Source organism: Chiroxiphia lanceolata, chromosome 2, assembly GCF_009829145.1.
Source record: "Chiroxiphia lanceolata isolate bChiLan1 chromosome 2, bChiLan1.pri, whole genome shotgun sequence".
Taxonomy (NCBI): domain Eukaryota; kingdom Metazoa; phylum Chordata; class Aves; order Passeriformes; family Pipridae; genus Chiroxiphia; species Chiroxiphia lanceolata.
In genome coordinates this window covers 119,627,255-119,638,276 of record NC_045638.1, presented here as the reverse complement: position 1 = coordinate 119,638,276, position 11,022 = coordinate 119,627,255, and the positions used below count along the sequence as shown (strand labels likewise).

General features: G+C 46.5%; 1 protein-coding gene across 2 annotated transcripts in view; it reads right to left on the bottom strand.

The window, feature by feature from the left end:
* Nucleotides 1-1,376: 1,376 nt before the first annotated feature.
* The window catches only part of UVRAG (UV radiation resistance associated), a 62,117-nt gene continuing 52,471 nt past the window's right edge, over nucleotides 1,377-11,022 (bottom strand). For both annotated transcript variants that reach the window (XM_032678601.1, XM_032678602.1), the window contains exons 14-15: nucleotides 9,358-9,449; nucleotides 1,377-3,260 (exon numbers count right to left, since the gene is read on the bottom strand). In XM_032678601.1, the coding sequence (XP_032534492.1) occupies nucleotides 2,597-3,260; nucleotides 9,358-9,449 (756 nt within the window). In that variant the 3' untranslated portion in view covers nucleotides 1,377-2,596. The remainder of the gene's footprint in view (nucleotides 3,261-9,357; nucleotides 9,450-11,022) is intronic.

Sequence of the window (11,022 nt, the reverse complement as noted above, 5' to 3'; positions counted from 1 at the left end):
CTCAGGAATTCCTAAGCGAGGGGAAGAGACTGCAATGAAATGCTTTCTCCACTTGAAGACATTTGCAGACATTTAACAGTGTCACAGCTGTGCAGGAACTGAAAGGCTTTTGACAGCTGAAAGCACACTGTGATCTATCATCTCACCTCCAAACCTACTGTTGGTTTCTCTCCCACTGCGCTGTTTGCAAAGTAATTTACAGGGGGCAGATAAAAAATAAACACACACAAAAAAAGGACAGCTAGGAGGTGGCTGCAGCCTCTACAACCCCCCCAGGAGCTGGGCAGCGTGGAATCAGCCCTGGGACGCTGTCCCTCCTCACACCACCTGCCACATGGGAAGTGGTACAAGAGGAAGAGAAACCCAGGGATAACTGGAGGCCTCCTAAAGGTACATCCATGGGAAGCCTGTGTGACAGATGCAGAAATCAACCCTCGTGTCAGACACATTGACCATCACGGGGCTCGAGCAGGAACAGCAACACAACGCTGGGGAGCACAACTAGACTTCGTTTGGTTTGTGCAACCTGAGAAAACGAGCAACTCACGAAAAGAGAAATGCTGCCAAGCCCCTCTGCTGCCCTGCACACCCCATCCCACACGGGGCTGAGCGACACCGAGACCCCCACGGCGACCTCAGCACGGCTCTCTGGGCTGCTCTGAGGAGTCACCACCACACACAGGTCGTGCCTTTCTGTCACACAGGAACACCAGGGCGCCTCCAGAGCGCCAGGTCCCCTCCCACAGCTGAGCCCAGTTATGGAACTTCCCCTGCAGGAGATGGTGAGACACAGGCACAGGGCAGAGGATCTTTGCTCAGCACTACTCAGTGCTGTGCTTCAGGGTGTTCATCTCTCCAGCCAAAGCACAGCAGGAGTTTCCCATCTATCCCTTCCCAAAGATGATGGCAGCACTTCCTCTGGGGAAGCTTTTATGAGGTTGGAATAGGGGAGCTAATTCAGAAGAGAAGATACTCCTGGATGTGTCCAACTTTGCACCTGAAATCATGTTCAGTGTCTCAATCAAGTTCTCAGAGTGCTCCCATCCAGTACCTCACCCTGGGACAGACCAAAGCCAACAAATGGCTGCAGAGAGGCTCGATCCACCCCCCCAACTGCAGGCAGAGCTAACAGGGGAGATGTGACTATCATTTAACACAATCACTAAGGTGTCAGCTGGAAACAATGCATATCCTAAGACAGTGCTATTCTGGATATTGGTTCTCACACAGATGTCTTGTTCTGACAACAGAGAGCTGAGATTATACAATTCCACATCTGAACAAGGGAATTTAGGCTGGTCTGATGGTGAAGGCAGGGAAAAACTAGGTCGTGGTTCAAAAGAAAGCATAAAACCAGGGAAGAACAGAAAGCCAGGCATGATGAAGTGTTTTTTATTCTGCTATATATTTTTATATTTCAGAGCTCACAGGTGAGCCCAGATCCTCGGGTACACAATATAGAAGGCAAGAGCAATGAAATCCAAACGGAAACAAACACCAGGAATGGCAGAGCAGCTGCAAATTGCTTTCCCATTAGTGCAGCTGAACACGTGTGGCAGTGCTGACCTGCACCTTCAGCAAAGCCCTGGAAGCTTCTTCCTTCCAAGTGCAGATGGTTAAAGAAAGGATATTAATTCAGATGAATAATGGGAAGTGCCTCCTTCCTGCAGAGGGTGGAACAATTCCACACGTTTGCCTAATTCCAAAGCGCTGACTGCACTCTCAGGGATTTTAGGAAGGTGTCTGCAGTGCCCCTGTGTCCCCAGCAGGCCCCTGGGAGGGTGGCAGCTGAACCCTCTGTGGTGGCAGTGGGTCCATCAGGTCTCTACTTGTGCCCAACCCCACTGGAAAGGGTCAGGCTGAGATCACTGGACAGAACCCTGGAGGTGATTTACTCCTCGAGGTTTCCATGGGAAGGAAGAGCGAGTATGGAGAAGAGGAGGAGTGGGACAAACCCCCAAATGTCACTTCTGATTAACCAGCTGCAGGTATCCCACAGGTGCTCATTCTCTGGCATGTCCTCACTGCCAACTGAAGACCCATCAGTGCAAACTAGAACTTCACAGGCTCCAGAGCCCAGCCAAGAGAAAGCTGTTCAACTGGGACAGATCCATGGTATTTCTCTAACACTGGCTACATTGCTCAAGCACACACAGGAGTACCTGGGAGAAGGCAAAGATGTCTTACCATAAATGTACTTTTAAATTAAAGGTTCTTTTTTTTCTTTTCCTCTTCTGAAAAGATTAAAATAAATTTAACTCTAAAGAATAATTAAGAAATCAACATATATTCATAGAAGGGCCTGATCAGTTGTTTTCAGGAAAGTCTTTATAAATGGATTTCAAGGCCTTAAAAAAAAAAAAAAAAAAAGAATTCCAACAGATTATAAATACCAGACATAAAAGGGCTGGAAGCAGAATAAACCTTTACCTGGGGCTGTGCACATACCATGATCCTGCGTCGCCGTGCTCGAGTCCACTTGTCTAACACCATAGGAACAGCTTTAGCTTTTTTATTTTTATAATTAATATAAAGAATAAGTGCAATTTGATTTCCCCCCCCCGGAGCACTGGTTCCCCCCCCCCCAGGTCCCTGCTCACTTGTCCGAGCTCTTGCGGGCCCTGCGGAAGCTGGACATGTTCTCGTTCAGGGCGTAGATCCTGCGCGAGAACTCCTCGAACTCCCCCAGCACCTGCTCGTCGCACTCCACGGCCACGGCGCGTTCCACCGGGATGGAGTTGAAGTCCTCCAGCTGCTCCCCCGAGCCCAGGGCCGGGGCCTCCATGCCCATGATCTCCTCGGCCTGCTCCACGGCGCAGCAGAGCGCGGGGCCGGGCAGGGGCAGCTCCTGGGCCCCCGGCCCCACCGCCCCGTTTATTGCACTGCACCCGCCCGGCGAGGGGTCCCGCCGGCCCCGGGGAGGGGGGAGCAGGGCCCCGCTCTCCCCGTTGAAGCCGCCGCACAAGTCCTCGCCTTTCCCGGCGTTGCCCTTGGAGGAGTCCAGGGAGGTGTCCAGGGAAGAGCTGATGGGCCCGGGTGTTTTCGGCGGCTCCCCCGCGGGGACGGGCTGGGTTAAAGCGGAGCTGTAGCTGGGAGGAGGGGTTTTGTACTGCAGTCTCTCGTTCCCGGTGCTCGTGGCCCGTTTCCGCAGTCCCTTGTCCGGGGAAGGAAGCCCACTGGAGAAGCCAATGTGCAACCTGCCGAAGCTGGAGCTCTGTCTCTTTGGGACGGGGATGGCGCTGGACGTGTGGTGCCGGTCGCTGCAAGGGAAGGAGGGATCAATCACGGCTGGGGGGCAGCTCCCCAGCAAGGCAGATGTTTAACCCAAGGCTGCAGCAGTTCTTTTATCACAACCCCGGGCTCGGCTTGGCCAAGGACTCGCATCCTAAAGTGCTAAACCCTCCCCGTGTTTAGTGCCGTGCGAACCACAGAACGTGCCCCAGAGGACGACTTCCCTGAGCAGGAACCCTGACAGAGCCCCATGGTTTGGAGAGTCAATCACCCAAGAAACCACCGCATTATGTTAATTCGCACTGTTAACACCATTTTATAGGCCCAAGCTGCGCTTTATGAATTATTGCTGTTGACTGCGTATTTATGAATTTGTGGCCTGTACTGGGCCGTCATAAACTCTTCAAAAGTGAGGAATAATGGCTGAATCCTCCACGAGCAAAGAATTCAACAGTGGACTTCCTTAACAGCTGCTCAAAGGACGAAAACCACACCGACATCGCTATTTGCAGAGGGTTATTCTTGCCAGACCTTCTGCTTTTCTGTGTCAGTCATTCCAAAACCTTTGGGCAATCATCAGCCTCTGTTTCTCGAGGAACACGAACCAATCAAGCTTAATTTAATTTCTGACTTCACTATTTAATTCGGTTCCACAGACCACTTTCACTGTCTCAGGTTCTGTAATTTGGAACATCCCCTTTGCACCATCTGGGCTGTGTTACGTGAATTTTCCTTCACTGGCTTAATCCTTATCCAAATATAACCACCACCCTATATGCAAATACATAATATGTGCACTAACATAAGCAACCAGTTCATTTTCCTCCAAATTAAAAAAAAAAATAACAAAAATACAGGTATATTACACAGAGTTATATACATAACTCTGAGATTCAGCTGCTGTCAGGATGAGCCTCCTTCGTGAACTCCGTTTAGGAGAAACTCCTTCCGCTCAAGGCCTGATACATTTTGGGATCTGCCTTGCAGGGGAAAAATCTTGGAACAGCAGTTATGAGGAGTCCCCAGTGTGGATCTTTTTCCACAGGACTTTTCTTGTTTTGCTGCCCCTTGTAAATAGGAGAAAGTTGATTGCAACGAGTCCCTCTGTGAAGAGTGAGTGTCCCCACGGCAGGGCAGTGAGCAGCACTGCTGCTCTTCCCTTTCCTCTCCCACCCCACCTCCTCCGAGGCTGCCCCTTAATTCCTCTGTAGGGCTTCCTTCTCTTCCATAAAACCCTCAAATCACCCGAAGGAGAGGTTGGTTTTCAGGATACACATTTGCAGAAGTGAAGAAGAGAGGTAAGGGCCACACATGGAGGCAGCAGCAAAAACACCAACGTTTCCTTAAGGTTCCAACAGCTGCTTCAGACCTTTTGAATGCAAACTCCACAAAGCATTTGCAGCTTTGTCCGTCAACCAACCCCTTCACAATCAACCATTTATTTTTAAAGTGATGTAATGTGACAAACACAAGGATCTGAGGCAGCAGGCTCGTGAACTGTACTCAGGCAACGTGCACTGCAGATATACTGGGGATGGTCTGCTGGCCCTCCCTTCCCCCAGCTCAGAGCCTTCTGCCCTTGCTCAGAAAAATAAATGAATACTCTGTATTACTTATTTGATGAGATTCTGTTTATCTTACAGTTAGATGTCAAGTTGTAGGAATTTACCCAAATTCCAAGATGTGCAAATATTCACAAAGCCAGATATCGTTCAAGAACACTTCACTGGTTCCAGGGACACATCATCCTGCATTTCTGTGAACTGATTCCTCAGGACAAGTGACAACTGAGTCCTGCAGATCACTACTCCAATTACAGGACACTCTGCAATGAAGCAGATGGTGCTTTTCAGGGCAGGAGATCTCAGGTTTTGCTGCCTCCTCAATTCCAGATGCTTGCCTTGGACACTCCCAGGGATCCAGGGGCAGCCACAGCTTCTCTGGGCAACCCGTGCCAGGGCCTCCCCACCCTCACAGGGAAGGATTCCTCCCCAGTATCCAATCTAAACCTGCTGTCTGGCAGTTTAAAGCCATTCCCCCTCGCCCTTTGAGCTTCACAGCTCATGGAAGTAGTACAAAAACTATGTCAAAAAGGAAGTCACATTAGAAAGCAATCCTCCAACTGCTCAGGAAGTTTAGAGACTGTCAGGTTCTGTCTCCAGTGAGGAGGGCTTGGCTTGCAGGAGCACAGCCCTTTACTCCAAGGTACAGCCTTGACCTGAATTACTGGGGTTGAGCTGCTCCAGCTTCCAGCCCCAGTTCCCTGGCCCATCTCCTGAGGCAGCAAACAGGTGTGGATGCCTGTCCACAAAGAACAGCCTGTGACTGGAGGAGGATAAAACCTGAGCTGATGAACTGTCATCAGGCCCTAAAGACTTTTAGTCATCAGGCTGGATGAGACTAGAGCTGGTTACATATACATACAGTTCCCCTCAGAAAGCAGGACTTCTAAATTGAAAATAAAAAAAAGAGAGAGAAAACCTCAGGTTTATTGGACATTGTAGATAAGAGAATGACATCATCCCCAATCTCAGCGTTTCAATTGCATCCAAACCTCAAAAGCCAATTTGTAGCAGTCTTAACTTCAGCTGTAAGTCGTCCTGGCAGCAAAATTACAAAGTAGCTATTTTCTGCCCCAAATGTTAGTTTGCACTAGTTAATAAATAGTCCATTTGGGCATTCTAAGGCACAAGGCACAGCCTGCCCGCTGTAAACAGGCGAGGGAAAGTGACTGAACCAGGACACAAACGTTTCTGAAGTTATTTTCTTAGTGAACACTTTCTGGTTGTTTGCAGCTCTGATAAAAAGCTCCTTCAGTCGGATTCACTTGTGATTATTTAATCTGTCTGCAAGGGGCTCAGAGAAGCTGTAAAGCAGTATGAGGGACAGAACACAATTCACAGGCTCAAACATGTATCTTTTCCTCCCCACAAAATGTTCCCTCTGAGGAACATTACTGGATCACAGCTGGTTAAAATACTAAATCTTGATTGCCTGGCCAAGAGCCAAAATCCACAGCTACAGCGCTTCGATATGAGAATGCTTTAAAAAAAAAAAAAAAAACCAACAACTTAAACACCATTTGATCTTTTCTGTTGCAAACTATGACCTCATGGCAGCAAGAACGCTAAATGAAGGTGTTTAGGTTGGTTTACAGCCATCCATGAAATGTTTGAAGCTCCAAGAGCAGCTCGGAGCCAACACCATGTCAACCGTGCTAAAAAGCAATAATAGTTTCTCACCTTCTTTAGAGATTCCTGGTTCAATAAGGTACAACAGCCACAGGGAGGCTGCCAATGTGAAGCTGAGGTGAAACTGCATCTTTTGGCAGCTGAGAATTTCTAAGGCACGTTAAAAAAAAAAAAAAAATCAAATCTTCATAAATTAAGCTACCAGAGTTTTTCTTAACTCCAAAGTTCAGGGCTCTTCTTGGTCCTAGCAGCACATGAATCAAGATGCACCTTCAAAACACAAATTCAAGCCTTGGCACACAAGTGTTTTTGAGGGAAGCCTTTAAATGCGACTCAAAAGGGCATCTCCCTGACTACAGACAAGCCCTTCCAAAGGAGTATCTTGTATTTGCCAGCATTAGACAAGTCTGTTGTCTGTTCACCAGGAAGAAACCTCCTCCCTGGACTGCTCAAGTTTGCAGAGAGCTCTTTACTTGCTGTTAATAATCACACTGTCCCTCAGAAGTTACACAGAGTGAAACAAAAATAAGCTGAAGAACAGGAGAGAAAATGAGTCAGTCTCTTGATTTGATGCAACCATGATCTAAAGAGCCTGAGCCTGTGAAAGGTACACCTGAATAAAATCATGTTAAAAACATCCAGGTTATGTGCAAGGAGAGATTTGAAAGGGGCTTCTGAAAAAAGAGGGAGAGCAACTTTTTAAGCAGGCAGAGAGTGATGGGACAAGGGGGGACAGTTCTAAACTAAAAGAGGGGAGACTTAGATTACACATTAAGAAGAAATCCTTCCCTGTGAGGGTGGAGAGGCCCTGGCACAGGTTGCCCAGAGAAGCTGTGGCTGCCCCTGGATCCCTGGAAGTGTCCAAGGCCAGGTTGGATGGGGCTTGGAGCAACCTGGGCTAGTGGAAGGCAGGGGATTGGAACTGGATGATCTTTAAGGTTTCTTTAACCTTTCTGTGTTTTGGTCTCAAAGGCTGGAATAAACTGCATGCTCAGAAGAATTGAAGAGAAAAACTGCACAGGGCCTTTTGCATCTGCAAAAAGCTAATCTGAAAACTGAGCTGCTTTTCTGGAAGCCAGTGAAACCCCAGGACTAAAAAACTGGACACGGAGAATTATTCCCAAAAGGAAACAGAAAAGATTCAGGGGACCACAACCGAGACAGTTTAAATCAACAACAACTTTGGCTCATCATCTTTCACCCTCAGATTCAACATCCAGATCTGATGTCAGGAAGGTCCATTTCTGCAGCTCTGTAGTGTGAGGGAACCAACAGATCTGTCTTGATTTCGTCTGCATCCAGCACAAATCATATTTTGCAGTAGGGGTAAGGGGGGAGAAAAGTAAACACAGCAGGATATTGGTGCCAGGAGAGACATGAAGAGGGAAGCAGAGCTTGTAGACCTGCAAGCTTGCTGCCATAAATCACACGGGGAGGGATGTGAAAACACGGATTAATCATTGCAGTGTCATGCCTGAGGAACCAAAGCAACACAGATCTCCCCAGGCAGAGGGATCCAGCCAGCAAACCTTCCTGCACAGGCACTGGGCTCTCAGCCCTCCCAGTGCTTCCCCAGAGACTTGAAAGCCAAATTGCTCTGATGCACGAAATACGGGGGCTCTTCTACAAAAGCTGTGCAGGGTTGCGTTGGTTTGTTTTTAAATCTGAAGAGGTAAAGAAACTATTATGTACTTTAAATCTAAACTGATGCTTATCAGAGCAAGGTTAAGCCCGAAATAACCATGTATTTCAGTTACACTGAATATCTTAGGGATTCAGTTCAAGCCAGGCTGCAGAGAAATGCAGATGTCTCAAGCCAAAAGCAAAAGTGGGCTCAGGAGTTAACACCAGTTCTGTTCAAGGAGAAACCAAGCCCAGCGTAAGTATTGGTTTTTACCAGCTCATGATGGTTTGACAGAACTGGAATTCAGCAAAGCCCAGCTCTGGTGCTCAGAAAGGGAACTGAGGAGCAGCAGCAAGACCAAACAAACCTGGCAGTGCAAGGGAATATGTAAATAAAACCCCTCCTGTGTCCCTGTTCTCATCCTGCAAACCGAGGATAGCCTGGAAATACTGTACTGACTACAATTTGTGGCACAGGGTATCAGATGATTCACCTGCAGGATCCTGAAAACACACAATTCCTTCCAGTCTTCACTTGAACAGCTGGTGGCTTTACTGCTTGTTCCAGCCTAGGTGATCAGGCTAGTGGGCACAGGACAGTGGGCATCTGTACTCTGCCCAATTATCAAAGTCTAGCCAGCTTTCCCCTCGAGCTGTAAAGCTTCATTTCCATTTAAATTATTAGGAAGCACTAAGGGCATTGTTTGGAATCCTTAGCCTTGAAAAAAGGAAAGGTTAAAAAGGAACAACTACTCACACTAGGTTTGGAGGTGAGAAGGAAATGAGGCATAGACATCCAGGAATGTGATACTCCCAGAGAACTATGCTTAATATTCCTAAATGTTTGGAAGTATTATCCAGCCAAAAAAATGTGCTTTGTGTTGCTAATGACTGTGCATCACCTACAGCAAACAACCAGAGGGTTGTGTGATGGCAAAACCTCTAAGACAGACTGCCCAGGCTAAGACAGAATAATACAGAGGGTGCCCCTGCTACCAACCATTAGATACAGCCTTAAGGCACCAATTAACTCCCCCCCCCTCTAGTGAGGAACACTGCTTTTCACACAGGCTTCCCCTCCTACATCAACCTCTGAGAAGGGCTGTGGGCCCATCCTACAGAAGGTAAGAAAACAGTGGAATATTGTGGCCATTTACATGGAGTGTATTTTGGGGAAGTCCCAGTGTCACCAGCCACGTTCAGCTTGTGAAGAGGAGCTGCTTGTTTGTGACATTTCCTTACCTCCAAATGTTTTTGTAGCATCCACCTCTTTATTTTAATTACAAAAAAACCCCCAAAAAGATATACTTACCATCTCACCATTAGCCCAATCTCCATGAAGTTTTTCAGGTTGGGAAGAGTTTGCCTTAGGTCTGGAGTACTCAGCCCATGCTGATACCTAAGCTGCAACAACAGAAAAAAACCCTAAAATCAGCACAGCTTTCCAAATCCCACAGAACATAACACCATGGTCAGTTAATTTACTAGGCTTTTTAAGAAAGTGTGGGATGATTATCCAGCAGTTCCAAGAGATTTATTCCTCTTAAGGAAATGTTCCATTTAATACTTGTATTAGCAAAACCCACCCAAGAACGGGGACAAAATAATCAGTCAATCTGAGTGTGAAACCTCCTTCCCCTTTTTCCATTTTCTGTCTGTAACAGGAGCTTAATGAAAACACAGCCATCAGGGGAAAAGACCAAATTTCAGCACAACACTCTGTGTTCACCAATTCCAAACATTTATTTGTGTGCAAGGGTCACTTGTCAGTCTCAGTGTCTGCTGGAATCAGTAGTGGAATTGTTGCAGTAACACCAACCAGTAAAAATACATATTGTCACACAACTGATGGAAATCTCTGCTCCTCATACAGTTTATATCAACATTTTAAATCCCATAATTAAACCCAGCATTCAAATCAGATGCCACGTAGCAAAGGGAAAGGCTTCAAACACTGACTGACTTTAACCCCAGTATTGACTCCTCCAAGTTGCTTTTCCCTCCAAACCTCAGATTATGACATCCACATGACAACTGTCACTGAAGGGAATCATAAACTACACGTTTAACAAGTCCCCAGATTAAAGATACCTTTGAAGAAAACAGCACAGGAAAGGGAAAAAGCCCCTCTTTCAAGCTTGAATCTCAAAACTTTGGGGAAACTGCAGAGAAATTTATCCCCCGTGTGGTTAAAATATAAACAAATATAATGATATAATAACATAACCACATAAATACAAATATAAAATATTTAATATAAACTGTAACTATAAATCATAAATATAAATATAAAAGTATAAATATAAACAAATAATACAATACATTTATCCCACGTGTGGTTAAAATATAAACGAAAAATCTCTAAATTCCAGTATCTTTCAGGCTATTGGGATGAAGCACTACCCATTTAATAAGGAGGTCTCAGCAGATGTTAACACCCTCTAGAAGTCCCAGTTGGCCTCCAGTACACACACACACAGCAACTGCACAAATCCCATGCTGCTTGAGCTACCTGCTGAAACATGGAAAAATCCCACTCCAAGATAAATTCCTTTAGAATTCCACACCTGTTTCCATAATTCCTGACAGTAAGGTGCAGGCAAGTATCCTCTAAGCTTCCAAAATTTGACTCCTCCCAAACAATCAGTTTGTCCCAGAAAAAGACCCTTGAACTTGGGAATGCTTTTTCTGCTCATCTGAGTTTTAGAAACAAAAATCACTTTGGGAGAAAATCCCCCTCAGTCCTGCACTGTGCACCAGGAGGCCATTTATTCCAGGTTATTATTTCCACATGGACACAGCCAAGTCATGTGGTGGCTTGGACTCATTGCTGCTGCTACAATGACAGAGCCTGGATTAAGACAACCATGCAACATAAATTACAAAACCATCACCACACTCTCCCGATGGGATTACAGTGGATTTGGTTTGCCAAAGAACTCGCCTGGAGCAAAAGAAATAAAGAAGAAGGGGGAAA